General features: G+C 36.9%; 2 protein-coding genes across 7 annotated transcripts in view; both read left to right on the top strand.

The window, feature by feature from the left end:
• Positions 1-9,895, top strand: part of sestd1 (SEC14 and spectrin domains 1) — a 45,269-nt gene extending 35,374 nt beyond the window's left edge. For both annotated transcript variants that reach the window (XM_077216391.1, XM_077216393.1), the window contains exons 12-19: positions 1,186-1,380; positions 2,429-2,543; positions 3,313-3,472; positions 3,571-3,652; positions 3,740-3,862; positions 5,595-5,786; positions 6,456-6,577; positions 8,680-9,895. In XM_077216391.1, coding sequence (XP_077072506.1) covers positions 1,186-1,380; positions 2,429-2,543; positions 3,313-3,472; positions 3,571-3,652; positions 3,740-3,862; positions 5,595-5,786; positions 6,456-6,577; positions 8,680-8,836 — 1,146 coding nt within the window. In that variant the 3' untranslated portion in view covers positions 8,837-9,895. The remainder of the gene's footprint in view (positions 1-1,185; positions 1,381-2,428; positions 2,544-3,312; positions 3,473-3,570; positions 3,653-3,739; positions 3,863-5,594; positions 5,787-6,455; positions 6,578-8,679) is intronic.
• Positions 9,896-14,638: 4,743 nt separating this feature from the next.
• The window catches only part of ccdc141 (coiled-coil domain containing 141), a 29,407-nt gene continuing 20,424 nt past the window's right edge, over positions 14,639-23,621 (top strand). For all 5 annotated transcript variants that reach the window (XM_077216790.1, XM_077216789.1, XM_077216792.1 and 2 more), the window contains exons 1-6: positions 14,639-14,887; positions 17,355-17,477; positions 19,080-19,271; positions 21,785-21,893; positions 22,179-22,432; positions 23,497-23,616. In XM_077216790.1, the coding sequence (XP_077072905.1) occupies positions 14,777-14,887; positions 17,355-17,477; positions 19,080-19,271; positions 21,785-21,893; positions 22,179-22,432; positions 23,497-23,616 (909 nt within the window). In that variant the 5' untranslated portion in view covers positions 14,639-14,776. The remainder of the gene's footprint in view (positions 14,888-17,354; positions 17,478-19,079; positions 19,272-21,784; positions 21,894-22,178; positions 22,433-23,496; positions 23,617-23,621) is intronic.

The following is a 23,621-nucleotide window of genomic DNA, read 5'->3' as shown; positions in this document are numbered from 1 at the left end:
CTCTGTATTTCTTCAGTGTGGTTTGTGGCTCATTGTGATCACAAACAGCCTCTGTGATTCACTGGGATCTCTGTGACGTAGAGTTGTTGGTATTGATGTTTTGTTGCAGGAAGGTGTTGTTTTGGATTGTGTGACTCAGTGGCTTCATGGTTTTTTGAACAGTGATCTCTTTGTCACACTGAGCCAGGAACTGAGCCAATTATAGACATGGTTCAAACCGTAGGTTACGTAAAAGTGATTTCATGTTAGTCAGCATGCAAGTGTTGCCAAAGTGGTGAGCTTTCTGACAAGATTGTCTTGCAACACTCCATGAATAGGGATTTTGGACACAATAGTAATTTTTCTAGATATTTTCTAAAGAACAATGTAGGCTAAGTGATCTTTCTCTATGCAAAAGTCAAAAATCTGAGGGTATGAGGTTGTGGTTGGTTGCCAGGACATTATGCGGTTACTAAGGTGTTCAGCTTGGTTGCTAGGTGGTTATTTACTGGTCTCTGTGCTGTTGAAAAGCTTGGGGCCAGAATTTTTTTTTTAAGTCTCTAATGCTCACCAAGTCTGCATTTATTTGATCAAAAGTACAGTAAAAACAGTAATATTGTGAAATATAATCAATGTTAATATATCATTTTAATTTATTCCAGTTGGCAAAGCTAAATTTTCAGCATCATTACTCCAGTCTTCAGTGTCACGTGATCCTTCAGAAATAACTCTAATACGCTGATTTGGTGCCCGAGAAACATTTTTCTTATCAATGTTGAAAACAGTTTGTAGAAACAATAATAGTAATTATCCTTGTCCAAGCATTCACCACTAATTAGTTTTAGATTTAGATTTATAATTTTTTTAAATGTTTTTTTTAGTTTTTCTTTGAAAATGGTTGTGTAAGCTAACAATGTGTTAATTTACAAACAAACATTTGAATTGTATGTTCGATACAGTAAAAATGAACGGCCTTGCCTTGTGATGTTTAGGGGTGTTTTGGACGTTCATCAGTCCATAAACTGCAAGTGTTCTACATTTTAGAAGTTTTGTTGTGTTTTAGTATTTTTTTTTAATGTTTCATGGGAGCGGTTGTGGCCATTGGCCTGCAAGATTGGTGTACTGTTTTTATGGACATGTGATCTTTATGAGTGCTAGTGGTTTATTTAACTGCCTTAACAGCCAATGTCATGCTGTTTGCTGCAGGAGTGGTTTGCTGTTTATGTGGAGCTGAACCAGCAGATCGCAGCATTGCTGAGCGCAGGAGATGAAGAGGACCTGATGGAGCTCAAGGGTCTGCAGCAGCAGCTCAGTGATGTCTGTTACCGGCAGGCCAGCCAATTAGAGTTCAGACAGAACGTCCTGCAGTCTGCCCATGAGTTCCACATGACGGCACAAGATGTAAGATTCTAGATGATATCTGATCATGGAATCTGCACCCACAGAATTCTATTTTAAGCTCTGCAGATTTCAACAGAATACAAACATCTTTTGAATGTAGATTTAAGTAAATATTTTGGCTTTCTGCTATCACTAGATGTAGTGAAAAAATGTTTGTTAGATGTAGTGACTAGTGTAAAGTCAACATGAAGTCAAAATTTTACTTTTCCAATGTACAGTTCTGGTCTTATTGTGCACCGTTCACCTATGCATGTTATTCCAAATGAAATGCCATCAAAATTTAATAACTTAATGGCATAAATCTCTCTCATATTTTCATCCCATCCCCTCCAATCACCAGGCTCCAATGTGGTATTTATCACCCACGCTTCGCAATCCAATCCAAATTCCAGATGGATAAAATCAAATTTCATCCTACCTTTATTTTTCTCTTGTTTTACTTGGATTTATCAAATTTTAGAAGTAAAATGTCTTAAAGTCAACATAAAATGCTTTTCACCAGCCAATTACGCATATTTAAAGTGCCCCTATTGTGCTTTTTCGGATTTTACCTTTTATGTACTGTGTAATAGAGCTGTTTGTGAATGTAAAAGGTCTGCAAAGTTTTAAGGTTCAAAGTGCATGATAAATGGAGTTATTGTCTCCCAAAAGAAAGAACTAATTCTGGACTGCCTGAAACGAGTCAGTAATTCCAGTCTTACTTCCTGCACAAACCTTTGTTGGTTTGTAACACATTTGCATAATGCTCTTCATTGGTTTGCCCACAAATAACATCTAGTTTGACCCGTTTTAGACATTTAGTTTCCAACACAACAGACTGGGCCATCTGACCAATCAGAGCAGAGTAGGAAAGGAGAGGTTTAGAGAGGCAGTGTGTATTATGAGAAAATTGTTGGAGACATCTAAAACAAAATCAGGAACTTTTAAAATAGCATGTCACAAAATCATCATCAAAAAAAAAAAAAAAGTGTACAAATTCTTTGTTGGCCATATATGTATATGTATGTGGAAAGGTTCTTTCTGATGTCAGTATCTGTGTTTGTCTCAGTTGTCCCAGCAGTTAGACGGGCTGTTGGGAATGCTCTGTGCAGACGTCGCCCCTGCAGATGGAGCTGCAATCCAGCAAACTCTAAAACATCTGGAGGAGAAACTCAAGAGCGTAGGTTAGGAAGACCTGTTGTCCTACTCGTATGCCTGATCCTGTTTCATGTAATTAAAGTTTGATAAAACAGATCTTCTGGTGCTTATTCATTAGTCTTACATAACCAGATGTTTGATTTTCAAGAACCACCCAGACATAAGTTTATTGATCAATTTGTTATACAGTTAATTTTGTTACTGTGCCGTTTTCAGCTCTTCTTTATCTGAATTATATAGAATTTAAATAAAAGTTTAGTCTTAAATTAAATGCTACTATGCACAGTCTACTCGGCTATCTAATGTATGAATTTTATAAGGTTATTTTGTCATCCAACATCAAAGTCTAATAGCCCCTCCACTACATAAGGAAAGCTGTGACAGTTGAGTCCACAGTGTCCAACATTCCACACTTGATTTTTTTCGGTTAAATAGGTGCATCATCCGGATATCTGAAGTGCACTTTTTGTATTTGGAATTTTCAGTGTGAACATACTACTTGCACTATTTATAATATTAACTCTGACATACCGTAATTCATGAAAACAAAGTGGAATATGCATTTCTGCTTGTAGATATTTAGTTAACTTGCTAATTAGTGCTTCAAGCAAAAAAAAAGTGAGCAGCAAAAACAATTTTGAACTGAGTTTTTCCATTTTTGTGCAATATGCATCGGGCAGTCAGTGGGCCTGCCGTACATCTCTGAGACTAAATATGCATGAACATAAAGGAGAAATGTCAAATAGAGAAGTTTCCTCACTTTCAGTGTATTGAGTTTCTCTCACTGTCTTCCAGAGGGTGCCTTGCAAAGTTTAAGAGAAAAAGGCCAAGTGCTGCTTGACCAGATGTCTACCCAGACTTCTTTTTCCTACGGCAAGGATGTAGGCATTGAGAACAAAGATAATATCGACCATATTCAGAGCATCATGGAGGACATGCAGCTCCGCAAACAGAGGTTCCTCTCCTCTTTTTATGATTTCTCATCATGGACACAGCACTCCCGGTGTACCAAGAGCAAGCAAAGAGGGTCTTATGTGTTTGCTTGTTTTATAGGTGTGAGGACATGGTTGATGTCAGGAGACTCAAGATGCTGCAGATGGTACAGCTCTTCAAGTGTGAGGAAGATGCTTCGCAGGTCAGAGCTTGAAATTCAATTGAAAAGACTTTTGAAGTGTGTCTGTGGTTCCTGAGGGTCTGTAAGGGCTGTTTCATTTCTTCTCAGGCTGTGGAGTGGTTAGGAGAGTTGCTCGATGCTTTGTTGAAGACCCACATCCGACTGGGAGATGATTCACAAGAAACCAAAGTTCTGCTGGAGAAACACAAGAAGTTTGTGGATGTTGCACAGGTATTTGAAACTGAGGTTTTGATTTTCTTCTTTTAATGCTCCTTGCTTTAAAAAAACTGCCTCACTGAATCGTATTGAATCCGCTGCTAAAGACATTGTGAAAAGCTAAAAAAAAATTAGTTTTGATAAAATAATAATTTAATCCCATTAATAGATTCTCAAAATTAAATTCCAGCCTTTTATATCCTTATGACCTATTATGTTGTCTTCACTCATTTTCATCTGTTTTTGTTTTTTTATTAGATGTTCTTTCACTTCAAATTTAAAGTGGCACTATGCAGGATTTCTTTTTTTGTCAAACAGCGATCCCTAGAGTCACTGTAGAGTACTTGTATTTAACGTTACTGTCGTAAACACCACTCACGCAGAGCGTATCTGCACTCACTGCCTCTGCACTTCATAATAATAAAGTAGCCTACCGCGTTAGGCTTACCTGAGCCTAAATGCCAGATGACACCAATAAAGTGTATCATGTACCTCGCATTATTTCGCAGGGCTCTCAAGTTTTGAAGACAAGCAAGATTGACATCCAGCCGACAGATACATTTTTGTCATTGGTTGTTGCGTTAAATCTTACCCAGATACAATAGTGCTATTTTCTGATTGGCTATTGTGTAGCTCGACGAACAACACCAGAGGAGACGCGCTTGATTCCTGCCGGTTCCACAGTGAGAGCGGCGCGGCCAGAGTTTTGGCATATTAAATATATTACAAATAGTTTTTCAGCGTGAGAAATACAATGTGTGGCGGGAGATCGGGACAAAAGACCGAAATGAGTGACTGTCACGCTCAATGCGTGACACTTGAGAGCCCTGATTTCGTAACGTCCGTTATGATGATGTTAGACATGATTATTGCAATTTATCATAATAGTTTGCAAATTGCGCTCATTTACACTATTTACAACATATAGGCTTATTTATGTCCTGATAATTATGTGAGATATTGACAACTGTTGTCATGATAATCGCAGGAATCAACTTTAACAGTGAAAGACTGAGCGAGTGGGACTCTTGTCCGTTTCCTCGTGCTGTCAGATTCTCGTTACCTTTTTCTAGACTCTTCCGACCGCGCTTTCTTCGTTTTTTTTCGCCAGTCTGACTCCTCGCTCGGTCAGTCTGCCATTTCCTCTTTCTCTGTTCCTCCGACAATGCTTTTCTAGCTTTCTGCTTCTTATATGACAGCTTTGCCATGGGACGATAGTTGTTCTTATAGCTAGCCGTATCCTGGATGGGGGCGTGTACGCGTGCAGTGCCGTAAAGCAATTCGTTACCTCGCGAGACCTGATATCCCACGCCCGCCGGCCCAAAGTTGCAAGGGTGGTTTTGCGGCTCACAGGCACCAGGGGGTGCGAGACGACCACCATTCAACACAAAATCAGTAATATAAACATTACAATGACTCCAAAGCTGTTCGTTTAAGGTAAAAAAGTTACTTAGTTCTGCTTTAAATATCATAATTGCCTTGATGTACAAAGTATTTAAACCTCATAAATGATCATGTATTAAATAAATTCCTCCCTTTTTTAATGTTTATTGTTACAGAAGGCAACAAGTACTAAATCAACAGTTTTTATAACGAAAATGACTTGAGTATATTTAAAAAATGCAATTTTTCCTCAGTATAAGTGTAAGAAATTAGTTTTCATGCTGCTTATAGTATAATGTCGTAAGAGTATCCAGCCCATGTGGTGTTAACGGTTCACTGTAAATGTTTCCTTTTCTGCTTCCAGAGCACCTATGATTACGGCCGCCAGCTGCTGCAGGCCACAGTGGTGCTGTGCCAGTCTCTGCGCTGTACCACCCGCTCCTCTGGGGACACGCTGCCCAGACTCAACCGTGTGTGGAAACAGTTCACAGTCACGTCTGATGAGAGGCAGCACCGGCTGGAGATGGCCAGTGCCTTCCACACAGCTGCTGAGAAGGTTGGCGCAGTTCTGCAGAACAAATGTAATGCCAAATTTAAAGGGATAATTAAAGGAAAATTCTGTCCTTTACCGACGATCGTGTTTTTCCAAACCTGTATGAATTTTCTTATTCCATGGAACACAACAGGAGAAATCTTGATGAGCAGCATGATTATTTGGATTTTTCTCCCTTTTGTGTTCCACGGAAAATATAACGGCAAATGGGTTTGTAGCAACATGAGGATGTGGAAATGACGGAATATACATTTTTGGGTGAACTGTTTTAAAGATATAGTTGAACTTATTAAAACTGAAACAAAGTTTTAAAACAGTTAAGGCATTGCAAAATCTTTTTATTATTATTCCATAAATAACTATGGTCTGCTTGATCGTAGAGGAAATATGCATATTCGTGTCTATTTTTAGGCAAATGAAAGCTGACATCATAAATCTTCAGTGGGGTTCAAAAAATGAATTAGCTTTTTTCCTTTAGTGTCATCATGTAATACAAGTGAAAATAATTTTTGTTTTTTTGAAAATGTATTATATTCGAGCTGCTTTGATTCTGCAATCTATACAAAGCTTGATGATTTTGAAGTGATTGATATGATTTCAGATGTAGACTTATGCACCAAACCAGAGTCCTGTAATATATCAGACAGTAACTGTCTTTCTCCCTGCCTTCAGATTCTGAGAGAGAGCCCTGAATTAGCCGAGCTGACGGTGGATGTGGAGGCGTATGAAGAGGTGGAGACGGTGGGGAAAGGTTTGCTGGACAGGCTCACTGTGCCAGTAATTTTCCCTGATGGGTAAGAGCCAAAAAGCCAAAGTGCAGCACATACTCTCTTATACTTTCTTTTTTCTCTCAACTCTCATTAGTTGTAGTATATTAATTAGAACTGCATGATTAATCGTAAAAAAATGGAATTTCGATTCAAACACCCATGTGGTCTTATCCCTAAATGTCAACGATTTGGCTATGTCTATTAAACCTTTGACAAAATCATACCGGAACATTTAAATCTGTGTTCACGCTACCACTGACCCAGAGAGAGCAGTTGTCATGTGTAGGTATGAATCCACTTCACAGTGTGGATTTGTGAGTTTAATGCGATTTGGGGTATTTTCATAGCATTTATAATGTAAACATCAGATATTGATAAGCAGGTGTAGCAATTAGCTGCTTATAAAAGGCTATTCATAACATATTTCAACAACATTATATGGCTAAAATCCACATTAAAGGTGCTCTAAGTGATGTCACGTGTTTTTTAGGCTGAAACGTTTTTTTGTCACATACAGCAAGCAAGCATCTCCTCACTATCCGCTAGCTGCCTGTCCCCTGAACACACTGTAAAAAAAAGAAGCGGTCTCTATAGACAGCCCATGCTCCACAAACAGCAAGAAGAAACTGGGAAAACTGCACCACGAAACAACAAACAGTGTTTCAGCCAATAACTGATAAGCAGTTATCAGCAGCCATATCACCCTGTAGCCCAAGACTGGTTGCCCACTGAAGCTAAACAGGGCTGAGCCTGGTTAGTACCTGGATGGGAGACCTCCTGAGAAAACCAGGTTGCTGCTGGAAGAGGTGTTAGTGAGGCCAGCAGGGGGTGCTCACCCTGTTTCTCTGTGTGGGTCCTTACGCCCCAGTATAGTGACAGGGACACTATACTGTCCAAGAGCACCGTCCATCGGATGAGACGTTAAACCGAGGTCCTGACTCTCTGTGGTCATTAAAAATCCCGGGGTGTAACCCCGGCATCCTGGCCCAATTTGCCCATTGGCCTCTGTCAATCATGGCCTCCTAATCATCCCCATATACTGATTGGCTTCATCTGAAATACTTCAGGAATTGGTGGATTAAGGTATAGTTGGATCACAGTGGTGTAGATAGGCAAGCCATGTTATCCCATATTAAAGGCTATTAATGGCCGAATACAAACAAAAGAATAATGTTAAAAGTAGAATGAAGATTAGGTCTCATACCCGCTAGAGGTGTGAAAGGTTTGTTGAGTGAGAACATTAGAAACATGAATGGGGCCTTTCGCCACACCAGACATAGACAATAGAGTGCAAGTGGGTGTTTGCAGGGCAACACAATATTTTATTAGCATCTAATCAGCCTTCTCTAAAAACACACATGACATGATCTTGTTTGATCTTGAACATGAAATGTTTTTAAAAATCATAGTTTTAGATGACATCCTCAGATTTGAAATGAAGCATGACCACACTTGTGTAGACCACACTATAGCCACATCATATTTTTATACATTTAAAAAATATATTTTTATTTTTGTTTATAATTATGATGATTATAGAATATATTTTTAAGAATAGGATCCTTTAAAACAGTATTGATGGAGTAACCATGTATGTTCAATCAGTTCAATCAAGTTCATGGGTTTGGTTCCTAGGGAATGTATGCGTTGAAAAATGTATAGCTTGAATGCAGTCGTAGTCACTTTGTATAAGCGTAAATGTATAAGCCATAATGCACAAAATGTTGCCTGCTTGTACCTCGCTTTAATTGATCTATTTATTAATAATTTATGTATCCACATACAACATCTTATGATTACATTATTATTATTATTATTTCTGAATACATTTTTTAAAATAGGATCATTTTAAAAAGCATTGAATGAGTTGTGATGTACGTTTCTTTCACTATCTGTTCTGATTCATCCATTACAAAAAAAATAGCAATTTTACTTTTGTAAAGAAATCCATATGTTGGGCTAATTTCTATTTGCATCAAACCAATTTAATGCTTTACAGCATAATCTTTTAATATTTATTCCTTAATTGGAATGATTTACCGTCTTGACTTCTTCAACAATCACTGAGATGGATATGTCTTGTTTTTGTCATCATTTCCCACCATCCCTATTCGTCCCGGTTGCAGGAGCGAGCAGTTCTTCGGCAGCCCGGGTGACATGGCCTCCTCAGCCGAAAGCATCCGCGACCGGATGAAGCTAGTGGAGGAAAAGAGATTCCTACAGGAAGAGGAGCAGCAGCGGCTGGATGAGGAGGCTCTGGAGGCGGGGCCTAGGGAAAGTTGAGAACCCGATACTCCTCATGCCCTCTTGCAGGAATCGACGCAGTCGGCAGCACAGCGCCTGATCCTCACGTGCTGTCCCGCTGCTATCCCGGTCCGGTCCAGAAGTGACCCCGGTCACCCGCCGTCTCTGTTGTACTTCACCTCACCAAACCATCTTAACTTACAGAGTGCAGTTAAAGATAGACTCCACGGGCTCGCGTTGCATTGCCTCCGTGGACTGCTGAATACTAAACGGACCACATTACTTTGAACTCTCGCCTCCCTAAGAAGCTTTATCTTACCTGTCGACTTTTTCTCCTCCCACAAGGCGCCTTGAGCTTGTAATGGTGCTACTAAACCCTCTAGAATGTACATAAAGCACCATCTTTACTCCATTTGTACCTGGTGCTCTAGATTTTTAGGCCTTTCCTGACCATAAGCATTGTATTTTCTATTTGTTTCCTTCAGCTGCTTTCTGTTGAGAATTACCAAACCTTCTCTCTTGTGTCAGTATAAATATCCATCCACAAGGCCTTTGCTGAAATGGCAGAAGATGGTGTCTAATGTAGAACCGGTATTGAAACAACACAATCAGAAACTGAAGCTGTTGTAGTTCAACCATGAAGGTACAAAAGCAAAGCTTTAAGGTCCAAATGTAGAATTGTTGTTCAGAGCTTTGTTTTGATGGGAAAATGTGAGCAACGATTTCATCTCATAAATAGTCAGTCTAATGCGTACGCTGCTTGCAAATGAATGCATGTCATAAAATATTAATGCCATATTTATTTTCCTTTTTTTGTACCTTGCATACCATTTAAATTGTATAATGCTTTTGCCATTTTTAAAAGGCTATAGTGTATTTTATGAAAATATAAGTTGTATAAAATAAATGAATAAAAAAAAATTGCGCCATGAGACTGGAGAGGAAAGGCTGGCTCTCTTACTATGTCATTAAGCTGGCAGGTTGTTACAGTTTACAGGACTTTGTTACTGTATGTATGCTTTGCATAAATCTGCCTCAATGTCCATTGCTGTACAGGAATATTCTAGAACCCATTCAATAAACATGGACAATATTGCATTTTGTGATTTATTTTATTTTTTGTCAGTGCAATGCAAAATAATTAGCATTTCTGGCTGATTATACCAGTGTTGGTATATTTGTTTATTTATTTGATCAGACATGCAGTAAGAACAGTGAAATATTATTAACATTTAAAATAACTTTTCCATTTTAATATATTTTAAAATGTAAGATTCCTTTGATGGCAAAGCTGAATAATCAGAAATCCATTGTAACATTTAAAATGTCTTTACAGTCACATTATTGATAAATTCACTGCATCTTGAAGGAAATTGTTTTCTTTCAAAAATCGTTCTGACCCCAAACATTTTAAAGGTAGCATGTGCTTATTTTTTATAGAGAGAGCGGGAGAATTTTGGCTGCTGACTGGTTTGTGTGCAGTATACATATTTTACAAAATCTTCATGCATATTGCTTGAACTCTTGACTTGTGTTTGTATTGGTGATTTCTTGTTACATCCCCTGGAAAAATGCAAGTCAAGCTGGTCATTAGTTGCCTGAGGCATTGCTATTCATTGCTACATTCCTTTCTGCCCTGTGCAGCATTTTAGGAGAAAAGTCCTTGTCAGTTTTGGTTAAGAAGATATTTTTATATACTGAATATTTAAAGTTGCATCAATGTTTAATTGCAGATTTCAGCAGCTCATCTCAAACTCTTGCTTTCTGGTTATTTACAGGCCCTAAATGATTCCCTTAGTTTGTACTGGAAATCATTGGGATAACTGGGAGAAATTTGAATAGCATTCTGATTCATACCGGTCCAGAACTTGTTCAGTTCACATTTCACCTAAAAAGTCAAAAGAAATGCTGATTTTTTTTTTAAATTCTGCATAGAGATAATACTCAGATTATTTTATTTTTACCGTTAGTCTATTTTATCTTATTGCAGTATTATTTAATGAGCATTTTATCTCAATGTGTATGTTTTTATTCCCATATTATAAAGATGAAACCTGGTGTCATTTTTAGCACATACATGCTTGTCAGGTTTCCAAAAAGCATAGACACAGAGCGTGTGTGATGACTGGCCTGAGAATCAGAGTTTTGTCTAATAATAAACTTGAGTTTATCAGGGCCCCTGACAAATGGCATGGTTGTCGTCAGGGGCCTTCTTAGGTCCTATACTAGCCATTGGTGCTCTCTGAAGTCTATTGAATATCTCAGCTGTCTTAGCAGCTGCTGCCTCTGTGCTGGTTTTGGGAGGACTGGTGGCATGTCTGTAACAGTGGGAAAAACAGACCCTCTGTGGCAACTTTCTGGAAACCTTTATATTCGTTTTTGACAGGCAACCTTTTAAACAGATCCCAGTCTTTGCAGTGAATTTGTGTCATGGAGATTTTTTTTAATGCTTCAGTCTAAAATATTTAACAAAATCTTGCTCTTTTGTAGAGTGAAACTTGAGTTGTTTGAAGGCCAACTGACTTACAAATCGGTGCAAGTTATAGTTAGCACTAAAAGTTCTGAATTTGAGTGGTTTCAATGGTCATGGAAATGCAATGGTTAAAAATTGTGGAAATCCTGTTTAATGATGTTAGTTAAATGTATGATCTTCTACAATATGTATTCTTGTGAATTCCATAGAGAGCCTATAGATTATTTTTCCAGTTTTTCTAGGGTTGAAGATTAAATGACATCATCGTGTCCATGTTCACTGTAATGGTTATCATATATAGTTGTATAAAATGCTGAATAATTGTTCAATGTGCAATGCACAGCTGAATTGCTCTTTCCATTGCTGCCCTGTTGTTATCAGTTTCCCCATGTTATCTCTAAACATTTCCTCCATCAGGCACTGGTAGGAAGACCTCATAGCAAGACCTCAGGATGTTCTGCAACTGCTATTGTCTTCAGTGGAAAAGACAACATTGTTGCAGCAGTGGTGGTGGGATGCTGGTCTAAAGGTAACTTCTTCCACTGTTCAATCATTTCAGTAAATATTACTTTTGATTAATGTTTAAATAGTGCCTGTAAGTGATTTTCATTTTAGGAATGCCAAGCAAAAAAATGTCTACATTACCTGACACCTGGCATTCTTCAAAATATCTTCTATTGTGTTCAACAGAAGAAACTCATGCCGGTTTGGAACAACTTGAGGGTAAGTGATGACAAAATTTTGGGGGGAATTTTGTCAACATATAAGAGTATGCTAAAGCTAATTTTGATGTAATGCTCTTTGTAATATAATTACAACGAAGTTTGCTGGGCGAGTAAAACTCACCCTCATGTCTTTCCAAACCTGTTTGACTTTCTTTTTCCCTTTGAAACATAAAATAAGATATTTCCATGAACAATGGTAACGAAACAGCTTTGGCAACTATTGATTTTCATTCCACAGAAGGAGGAAATGTAGGCCTATACAAGTTTAGAACAAAATGAGGCTAGTTTAACAAAATACTTTTTTGTTTTTTTCTAGCCCTTTAAGGGTATGGAGGGGACTGTTTCTCTTTGGCACTAGTCACTATCAGAGCTTCCCTCTGGTATTTTCCGTCAATTGAGCTGTAGTTGACTGATGGACATTAGACTCTAAACACACCAGATACCTCTGCCACCTTCCAATAACTTTTGTTTTGTAATTGCTTGCACTTTGTATAACAGTGTTTGTACTATTGTGCATTTACATAAATAGATACTTAGCAATAATATGAACCGCATATACGTACAAACAGTTATTTTAATAATTTAGTAGCCATTACATTTAATAGGAAGGAACGTAATGTGGATTTCTGGTGGTCTGTGGTTTGGATTGGAACAGGCATTTAAAGACAGAACTGGCCTCTTCCATGGTCATTTTAAACTCTTTCTGACCATTTAATTATGCTTATGACAATATAGTATCAGTGGAAATAAGCAGTTCTGATAGGATTAGTTCACCCAAAAATGAACAGTTTGTCATGTCGTTCCAAACCTATGACTTTCTGTGGAACACAAAAGATGTTTAATAATGGGGAAAAAAGGATAAGTGTGCAAAAAAAAGTAATTCACTTCCTCTTAATGATTATAGGCATGTTGCACTACTTCTTTGGTTATGAAGTCTTTTTAATAAAAATAGTTAGGAAGGAGATTTCAGCCTTGACACAATCAGCACTATAGATCAGGTAGAGGACTTGAAGACACTACTTGCACCTTATTAAATATGATTTTAAGACATTTGGAAGGTACATATACGTTTGCTTTTCATTGATATTTCCTCTGTTTTTATCATTTATCACACATTTTGCCAAGAAAACTTAACGATGATTTTCATTTCCATTTGAACATTGTGTGTTGGTTAGTGTTTTTTTAACTAATAGACCTCAGGATAGATGTTAACGGTGTGCTGTCTACCGTAACTGCACTGCTGTCTTCCACTGGCACTACACAGTGTTGTGTTCTGTCACCTCTTTTGTTTCCCTTATATACTGATGACTGTCAGAGTATTTTTAAGGGGAGACACATTATTAAGTTTGGTGATTGTGTCTCTTCTCACTGAGTCAGATGGTAGTCATGGTCCACTGGTAGATCATTTTATTAAATGGTGTGATGGTTCAGTTTTAAATATGAATGCTTCTAAAACAAAAGAGATGTCCATTGATTTTCATAAGAAGAACTATATACCCGTGTTGCCTGCTGTCATAAAGGGACATCAGGTTGTAGTGGTTAAGCATTACACATATTTGATGATAAAGGACATTATTTGATGATAAATTTGATTTTGAGGTAAACACTTAACATTATTAGAGGGAAAGGTCTTCAGCGCATGGATTTTCTGAAGAAACTTTGCAATTTTAATGTTGATGTCTCTTATGAAAATGTGTTATACCTGTTTCATTGAATCTGTCTTAAGTTTTCCTATTATTTGTTGGTATGGTTATCTTAATGTAAAGAATAGGAGTAAGTTGAATAGTATAGTTAAAACGTGCAGCAGCAAGATAGTGGGGACCGACTTAAGGACTATTACACAAATTTATGAACAAAGGGTTATTAGGATGGGCCAGTTAGTCCTTGCTGATGTCATTGTGTATTATTTTCCAACTGCTTCCCTCAGGCTGGAGATTTAAACTCCCTTTGTGTAAATCAAATATATACAAGAATTCCTTTATACCTGAATTATTATAAAGTGTGTGTGTGTGTGTGTGTGTGTGTGTGTGTGTGTGTGTGTGTGTGTGTGTGTGTGTGTGTGTGTGTGTGTGTGTGTGTGTGTGTGTGTGTGTTACTGTACATGTATGTATGCTGTCTACATAAATTGCCTTTCGAGGACAATAAAGCAATAGAGCGTCAAGATTTTTAGTGAATGACAACTTTAGTTTTGGAATATAGAACTACTTGTGTTTTTTTTTTGTTATTTTGTTATGATTTTTACATGAGATGAGTAAATAAAATCAGAATGTTTTTAGTTTTTTTCTTCTGGTATGTAATAGTTCGCAATATGTTCTATTGTGATGAAAAACAAACTTAAGGCTAAGTGAGACACATGCAAGGGGAGGAGAAAGAGCAACAGACACACTAAAGCAACCAAACGGGGGTGTGTCAAATGACTCTCCGCACAGTGTGATAAACTTAGTGGATATTTCTATTTTTAACACGCCTCTCTCTGCCCTGTCAACATAGACGGCTGTGTTTGCACCATACTGTTCAGTCAGGCCAGTTAACCTGGTGGAGCCTGCAGGAGCCCAGCAATTGTGAAAGTCCTTTGAGGGGTTGCAGAGTTTACCTGCAGGGCAAGTGGATCTTTGATGTGGACGTGGGCTGTGTCACTTTAAAATCCTCAGAGACTTTACTCTGTTTGGGTTAGGCTGCCCACTGGGGCCATTGTGGAGATTTGGATTACAGCAAGAACCTGTGTGTACTGAGCTTTGTTCTGACCTTTCTGATTCTTGGACGTGTGGACTCGAGGGGAGAATGTCCACAATGTCCAGTGAAGGTGATGCTGGAGGTCAGCCTTCCACAACCACAATAAGCACCGTGGCCGTACAGGCTGGAGACTCACAGATTGTTGTAGCAGTGCTCAAGGTATTTTAATTTGAACTATTTTTCTTTACAATGCGAATACTTTTTTGTTGTGTAAACATGTTTGTGTCTTATTAACTTGATACTTGTTTGTTACTGGTACAGTTATAACTCTTTCAGATGATCAGTCACTAATAAAATTGTTTGGGGATTAAGGTTGACTTGTACTGTAGTATCAGTATGTCTTGAAATGACTTAATAGGGTAGTTCTTTCAAATATTAAAGTTAAATCATTATTTACTCAAATTACTGTTCTAAATCAGTAGAATCTGTGGAACACAAAATAAGAGATTCAGCAGAATCTCCCTGCTGCAGTGTTATTTTAGTATATTTTTTACATACTATTATAGTATATTAATATATAATTATTTTTGTTTAGATATTTTACAGATTTAATTTTAATTTAAGTTAGATTTTGTTTTTTTATTTTATTTTAGTACTTCCACTTCAACTTATTTATTTCAGTTAGTTAGTTACGAATACATGACAATGGACCTGATGACAATGCAGTGCTGAAGTGCCAACTAGCCTCTCCCTATGGAGGATCCCTATACCACTCTACAGATAAAGCGTCGTGGAATTTTTCGGTTCGCGTACCTACCCAAATTGATAAGATAAAATAAAATTCTGCATCAAAATTTATAGACAAGACAAGTAGTTTGTTTAGGCATGGTTTGTAAGGAATTACAAACCTGCGCACATATATTCAAACGCACATAACTATAGAATCAATTCTTAATGCGCATGTGAACGCCATCAGCGTCTATCACAGGTTCACGTTTAAAGTCTGTTTAGAGAGAACGGTGTCGTCTTAGCGGCCCCTAATTTCATAACAAATGATCATTTAGACGGAAGTGAATCAATCAGATCTAACTTTAGCTGGAAAAAACATTTTTCAAGAACCACTATAAAACCAAACCAATCTCTGTTACCTTAAATTATATGTTTATCTCTATAAAGCTGCTTTGAAACAATCTACATTGTTAAAAGGGCTATATAAATGAGGATGACTTGACTTGACTTGACTACATTTCTATTTATGTTTGATTACCAAAAAAAAAAAATCAAAATCAAATTTTTACTAGTTGTTTGATGGGGATGAATGATGGGACTGAATTTACATTTTGGGGTGAAATATTCCTTTCTTAATAATATCTTTAAATTAAAACTATTGCGTAGCTGCATGTGATTTGAACTCACCGTGAGATCTTCATTGATTTATCTAAAGCTCTACAAACACAGAAAGGAAACTGCTCCCACCAGTGATGTCCTGAGCACACCGCTTGGGCTCAATAGACTTTTGGTTCAGGCTATCAATACAACCTTTTGTTTTTTTGTGAGAGAATTCCATGCACTGAATTTTCCAAAAATGCCTGACATAGTGATTTAATTGGAATACAAAAACAGCTGTGAGAAAAACACAGAGCTCTGTAATGGTCCAAACTACTTATGGAATGAATTATTCATAATGATTCTCTGCGACCGTTCATCCTCCTGTCTTGTTATTGTCTAGTGTGTGCTTGTTAGAAGGACACTGCTGTCACCCTGCTATTGTTTCAAGGAATAGTTCATCCCAAAATTAATATTTTTACTTCGTATAATTTATATGCTGTTGATTTGAGTTAGGGTCCAAAAAGTAGTCCATAAAATGCTTGCTCTCTTCCAAATCTCCTGACGTCATTTGATAGCTTTGTGTTGGAAATAGTATTTAAGTTGTTATTCACTTATAATCTTCCCTTCACCAATGTTGCGGGAGGTTTGATATATCATTAGTTTTTTAGGTTTAAGTATTAAATTTTTTCTTTGTTTATATGACTGGTTCTTCAGACACAAAGCTGTTAATGGCGTGTTGGTTTTACCCTGCAATGCTGCCTGAAGCTCTCGTTGACGAGGGGTTTAGAGAGACTGAGTCCTTTATCGACCGTTTTCATGCACTGTTAGAAAAGAGGTGATGCTGCAATGTATATTATTATTTGAAAATGTAAGTGTACCTTGGCCTTGGATGCATGTAAAGCTATTGTAGAAGACCTCCAAAACAAGGCACATTTAAAATAGCATAATAGGGACACTTTAATGTATACATTGCTGATAATTAGCCATCAGACCACATACCTTAAATGTATTTTTTGCTTTTGTTTAACAAACATGACAGGATGTGGCAGCTGTGGAAGCTTCACATTTCATTCACTCAGAATGGCTTGCCCCGTACTTGCAAATTGCAATGCGAATTTAAGATCAGTGCAATTTGCATGCCAAAGTATGCATTGTGACTATCAATTAATCGGATGAGAATTCACTGTGGGGGCTTGGCATTGAAATAGAAGTGCTCTTTGGCCAGGGGCCAGTGGAGGACTAGTCTTGTTTACAGTCTGTGAAATGCACTTGGAGCCACGTGGATACAAGAAGTGCATGTGCCATGTGCAGAAGCAGAAGCAAACATTAACACTTCTGTGTGCGTGTGTGTTTAAAGTGTGGGGAGCTGGTGTATCTACAACTGATTGAAGCACAACCCAACCTCTTGGAGATTGGAAACAACCAAGATGAGACCAAAAAGCTTCTAGAGGAACATGAGCAGCTTCTTGCGAAACTTAAGGTAATCTCAGCTGTACCAGCGCAAAATATTTGTTTTTTTCTGTGGTGAAAATCAAGTTTATATAATGTTGTTTATATGTTTATGTGGTGTTTTTAATGTGCTTTAAGACAAACCATGTAGAAATACAGAAGACTACACCACTGCTGAGTGTTTTCTCATTAAAACTGCAGTGAACCAAAGACTCAGAAACACGGTTTGAAATCGCTGGTGTTTCTGACATCACAAACAACCTTGTTTTTAAGGGATACAACTATTGACTACAGCTGGGCTTTAAAGCACAATTGTTTTATTTAGTAGACTACCAGACAAAAGTTTTGATAAACCTTATATTTATCTAAACTTATATTAAGTTAGATACATTTATATTTATATTTCTCTTGATCTTTAAAACCATTTTTATTTTAAGGTTTATGCAGACAAAATTAGTTTTGTAGCCATTTAAAAAAATTTTATTATTATTGCTACTATGGATGAGTTAGACCAGATAGTGAATTAAGCAGCCAACAAGTGTCTTTACTGTATTTATTGATCAAATAAATCCAGCTTGAGTGAGAATAAGAGACTTCTTTCAAAAAGTTGGTTTAGCAAATTTAAAGAAGCTATAATATAGGACAGTTTTGATGATTCCCAAATTACAGTTGTGTTATTTTATAGTGTTGATGACTTTATTATTATTCTGTAAAGTAAAAAAAAAAAAAAAACAGTATGTGTGTTCAAACTTTTGACTGGCATGTATTTGTTTTCTGTTCTTAAGCCCAATGTCTTCCTCAGAGAATCATGAGGAGAAGATTAACGGCATTTCCACTGACGTTTTATGTTGCCGTTGTTGGAGGCTCCTGAACTTTAATGCCTATTTAAGACCCACCACACAGTTTAACTGCAAGGTTCTTTAATGTTTAATTTGAGCCTTTGAAATATGATTGTTATAAATTTGCTCTTTTCAGTGAGATGATTCCATTCATTATGAATGTTTTGAAGGTGAATTATAAAGTTATTTGCAGGGTAACTATCAAGGATTTAATGAAGATAAATTAATAACAGATGTTTAACATTATGTACACAGTTTTATAAGGCATTTTGTACACTTTAATATTGTTCTATCCAAATATCTGGCGTTACATCTGTCATATGCCACAAAGCGATGCTTTCAGACCTTACAAGGAGAGTTCCTTGCTGCTTTGATCTGCCTTAAAAATATTTATTTGAACATACAATTATATGCATTTCTGTACTATATTTGAAAGTAGAAAAATGGTCAGACCGCTCAAAACTGTTTTGGTGAACATCAGAGCTGCTATCTGACCAAAAGTAACTACAGACCCAGAACGGAGAGTATAGCCTTTAATCCAAAAAAAAAATGCTCTACCACAGTGAAAACGGCATTGCACATTAATATTTCAGTATGTGCTTATGTGCATCTGCCCACCAGACGTGTCTGATCAGCATGGAAGCTGCTTCCTGTTTACAGTTTAAATAAAATAAAGAGTTGAGTACACTCTGTAAAGCTGCTTTGAAACAATCTACATTGTTAAAAGCGCTATATAAATCAGGTTGACTTAATACACTTAAAAATACTCTAATGATTGAATTTCAATCTAACAGAAAAATGAAGGAGGTGTGCGGGCTTTGCTGGAGGAGGCAGATATAACAGCAGCTCAGAAGGTAGGAGAGGGTCTGGTGTATGAGGCAATGGCTGTCTCTCTCAGCGAGGCTTGGAAAACACTGGTGACCCATCTGGAGAAGAGGAGATCCCTCCTGATCTTGGCTTGCCATTTCTTTGAGTGTGCTCTGGAGGTAATGTATTTGCTTATGAACTGCTGACATACTTAAACTCACAGAGACTCGCTGTAGCAAAATTGCAATAGTTGTTTATTGCATTATAATGAGCAATCTAGTTTTCCTTGATAACTTAAAAACATACTGAACTCAAAACGTCCTCCCCAGGCTAAAAAGCATTTACTGAAACTTAACTTACAAAACCTAGCATGGCCAACTAAAGGCGTAGTTTATCAGATTAACCAGAAAGTGTCAGAGTACTTTTTGTTTCAAACATGGATTTTTTTTATTATTATGTTCCTTGAGGTTCACATATAATGTTAATAAAAAATGTTGCACTATATATGTGCAGGAAGAATGATTATTTTCAACCTTCATTCCGCCCCTCTATCTGAAATGATCTGTTTTTAAGGGGCGGCTCCTTTATAGATTTATATATCTATGTAAAACCGTAATTTACAGGCAAAGCATTATTAAATAATTGACTTAAGGTTTGTGATGTATTTACTGTCAGATCCAATACAGTTGGCTGCTTCATCTGTCAAAAGTTTCTTTGTGAACTCTCCATAGCACCGTGGCTCACTGACAAAACGAAATGCTCCGAACAAACATACAATCCTCAGATGCGATCCGGGATGCCATTAAAATAAACAATCCACTTGTTTCTGATGCTGGGATTCTTCTGAAGTCTGTACAGTGAAACAAAAGAGCTGTTTAAAATGGACGTGTCAAAGCAAACATACTTTTACTCTTCCATTGTTGTGGACAGATTCAAGTTTGTGCTGTCTTTCTTAAAAAAAAAATGTTTGTATTGCCCTGCTGAAAATAAACAAAACAATTAAGTCAGAAAAAGCTGGTTTAAGACAAGACAAGCAAAGCAGCTTAAGCATTTTGAAAATGCAGTTTTGTTTTTTTGAAGCAGAAAATGCAAAGAGAACTGTTCCCCTAAGTGTCCTTTAGGGGCCACTCTGCAAAACAGCAGTGACATTTTGTAACTTTACAAGCCCATTGTTATATTTTCGCAACACTTTCCAAATATAAAGTAAGTATCATTATTTTCATAACCAATGGCTTTTAAAAACAATTTATAGAAAAAAAGCTTGGTCTCTGATGGTTAAACATTCCGCGGGGAGTGCAGTAGGTAGTGAGTGTACTGTTCAAAACAATGACGGTTTCTGTTTTTACAACTTTAAAGTTGGAAACCATGGTGCTATTTGATACTGAACATGCTATGTTGTATATTTCTTTAGTTTTTTTATAGTGAACAGCCACTTCTGTGTATCTTCAGCAATCTGAAACAAGTCAATCACAGTACTTTGAAATCTGCTTCCGCTATAAATTCCAGATAAAAGATGACTCCTCATCAAGGTCACATGCTGCTGTTTTGACAGAAGCCAATAGCGAAAGCAAATGTTGAACGTGTTTCAGAACAATATTTGTTTTGCTGCTAACATTTCAACACACATGCTTCCTGCTAAATTCCCGTTATGATGATGTACATAGTTAGCTGCATTCATCCTTTGAAGGTTGCTGCTATTATTTTTGTGACGTGATGGAGTTGTCTTTCACCAGAAACTGGTCATGCAGAGTATACACACACTGTTTCCGAGCAGATGTTGAAAGAAATGTGGCGTATACCAGATCTCAGATATCATTCTTTCTCAGAGATGAGAATCAAAGGAATTTAACTATTTTTGTTCCATAGTGATTCCATCAACAATTGCTTTAGTAGGAACTTTTGAAGTAACCTCCTTACCAATAAATTGATTCCATGCAAACCAAAAATACTCATTAAAACAAAACAGTATTATTGTGGTAACATTTTGATATTTGCATTTTAAAAAATACCATCTTTTACAACAAAACTCTGTTCTGAATTTGATTCTGAAACTACATGTTGTCATGTGAGCAACTAGTCAGTAACAAAAATCTCATAAAAAAATACAACACAGTAACAATTTTTTCATGGAAATGGCTATAATATTAATCAAACAAATAGTTGTTTGATTCAAACCAATGACTCAAGTATTTTTGACAGACGCATAAAAAACACTAGTTCATGAGAGTAAATTGCCTACACACTTGTCACATGCTTGTTGTTGCGTACAGTTCTTGTTGCATGCAATGCATACATTTTTCACTTTATTTTTTTTTATTTTTACCGTTTCCACTTAAAATATTAAGCAGTAAAATCGTTTTCAACATTGACAATAATAAGAAATATTTCTTGAGCACCAAATTAACACATAAGAATGATTTTTGAAAGATCGTGTGACACTAAAAATTCAGCTTTGGAAAAATGAAATTAAAATATTTTATTTACAATTATGTTAAACTGTAATAATATTTCATAATACTATTTTACTGTATTTCTAATTAAATAAATGCAGCCTTGTTGAGACTTCTTTCAAAAACATTTTAAAAAATCTTACCGCCCCTAAACTTGAATATATTTTTTAAATTCATATTTCCATAAGCCTCTTAATCTTACCAGTCTTTTCAGCTGCCTTTAAAAACTTTTTCGATTATAGTTTGCCATCAGGATAGACGAAGCTGAGGACTTTCAGAGTGTTGGCCAGAAGTCGACCACTGCAGACAACATGAATGAATTGCTTCAGAGACACAGCACTATTAGAAGAGGTAAGAGCTTTGTTCCCCAGGTATGTCTGTCATAAGTAACTATAGTCACCATTCTGAACACCCTTGCAACTCACAGCCACTCAAACACCAAAGCAACTGACTAATGATGCACCCAACACCCAGCAAGAGCAAAGTCCGTAGTGGAAGCTTTGTTAGATTGACAGTAAAAAAAACACTATAATGAGATCATCATATGAAGGTCAAAATAAGTGTGCATATAGCTTTTTGTTATCTGTCATGGATACTGTAGGATCAAACAAACCAAAGCTTGTGCTCTATCCTCAGGGATGTTGGAGAAGTCAATGCTGGTGTTGAATAAGAGTCGTGAGTTGCTGGAATTTTTGAAGGACTTCCAGTCCGAGAAGGCCCTGCAGTATGACCGAGCTTCTCATGGGGCCTGGAGCAGCTTTGGAAAGGTTGAAGGTCTAATGGAGATTCTGCAGGACAGACGCAGGCAAGTGGACCTTTGCATGAGACATCAGCAGCATGAGCTGGAAACAATCCACCGCATTTGCCAATGGGAGCGACAGGAACAGGAGGTAAGCCACTCTGCCAGAATAAAAAGTCATTTTTATTATAGAAACGGGATATATTGTGTCTCAAGTTAAGTAAAAAAAAATCTGTAGAAAGAAGATATGCCATCAGCTGCACCTGGACTTGCAACAGAAGAGTGTAAGAGGCACTATTTTTAAGTGTTTGGCTTGGAATTATTTTTTTCTTTTCTGGACGGTACAGCTATGCCGCCAGGTCCAAGACAATACTGGCCTGTGCAACATTAAAATTTACTGATTGCTCCTTTAAGATATTGACCACATGACATCAGAATAAATGTCTGGGTGTGCTGCATAAAGGGTTCTGCAGAAACCAGTCACAATCCTGACATTACTGCCATTGTGCAATGAATAGCTTGGTAATAAAATATGATATGATGAATATAGCTAACGTAAAAGTCATCCTTTTCATGATAGCAGCATTTTGTTGTTCACTTTCGTTTGTACGAACTCTCACATAGGTTACTCAAGCTCAAAGGCACTCTCTGCAAAAACACGCTTATGACCGGCTGCCTTTTAAAAATGTTGAACTAAAATAACTGGCCAGCATACTTAACATGCTGAGAGGGAACAGGGCACATGCTTGTGTTTGATATGATCCCTGTGGAAATGCTCTTACTGCTTTCACTAATGTTTTGAATCACAATGTTCATTTTAAAATAATAATAAATGTATACTGCTGAATTAAAAAAAGTGAATCAAATAATATTCAAGATTATCAAATAAAAGAAAAACAATTAATGGAAAAAAACTGACAGTCAGATGTTTTTGCTTCCATTGGAGCTCTTTAGAACATACCTACACTAATCTTGCTGGAAAACATGATCATCAGGTTTTATGTATGTCAGATCTCTACTGCTGTCATTAAAGATATATGACACATAAATATATAAAATAAATAATAAAAAAATACTTTTATCCATTTTTTTATGCTGATCATTTGTAATTTCATTTTGTATTAAATTGTAAAATTTACTACACAATTATACTTCAGGTGTCACACTTCTCATACTGTTGCATCTTAAAAGTGTGTAATATGTGCTTTTAAACAGGTAACACAATGGTTTAAGGAAAAGACTACTTTGTTCTTGGAAAAAAGTCAGCTGGGTTCATCTCTGTCAGAAAATGAGGACTTACTACATGAATGCAAAGAGTTTGAACAGAAAGCCAAGGTAAG

Source organism: Siphateles boraxobius, unplaced genomic scaffold (genome assembly GCF_051911475.1).
Source record: "Siphateles boraxobius isolate OS27281-9 unplaced genomic scaffold, OSU_SipBor_1 7, whole genome shotgun sequence".
NCBI lineage: Eukaryota > Metazoa > Chordata > Actinopteri > Cypriniformes > Leuciscidae > Siphateles > Siphateles boraxobius.
Note: the sequence above shows the minus strand (reverse complement) of the source record. Positions and strands in the feature narration are given on the sequence as shown.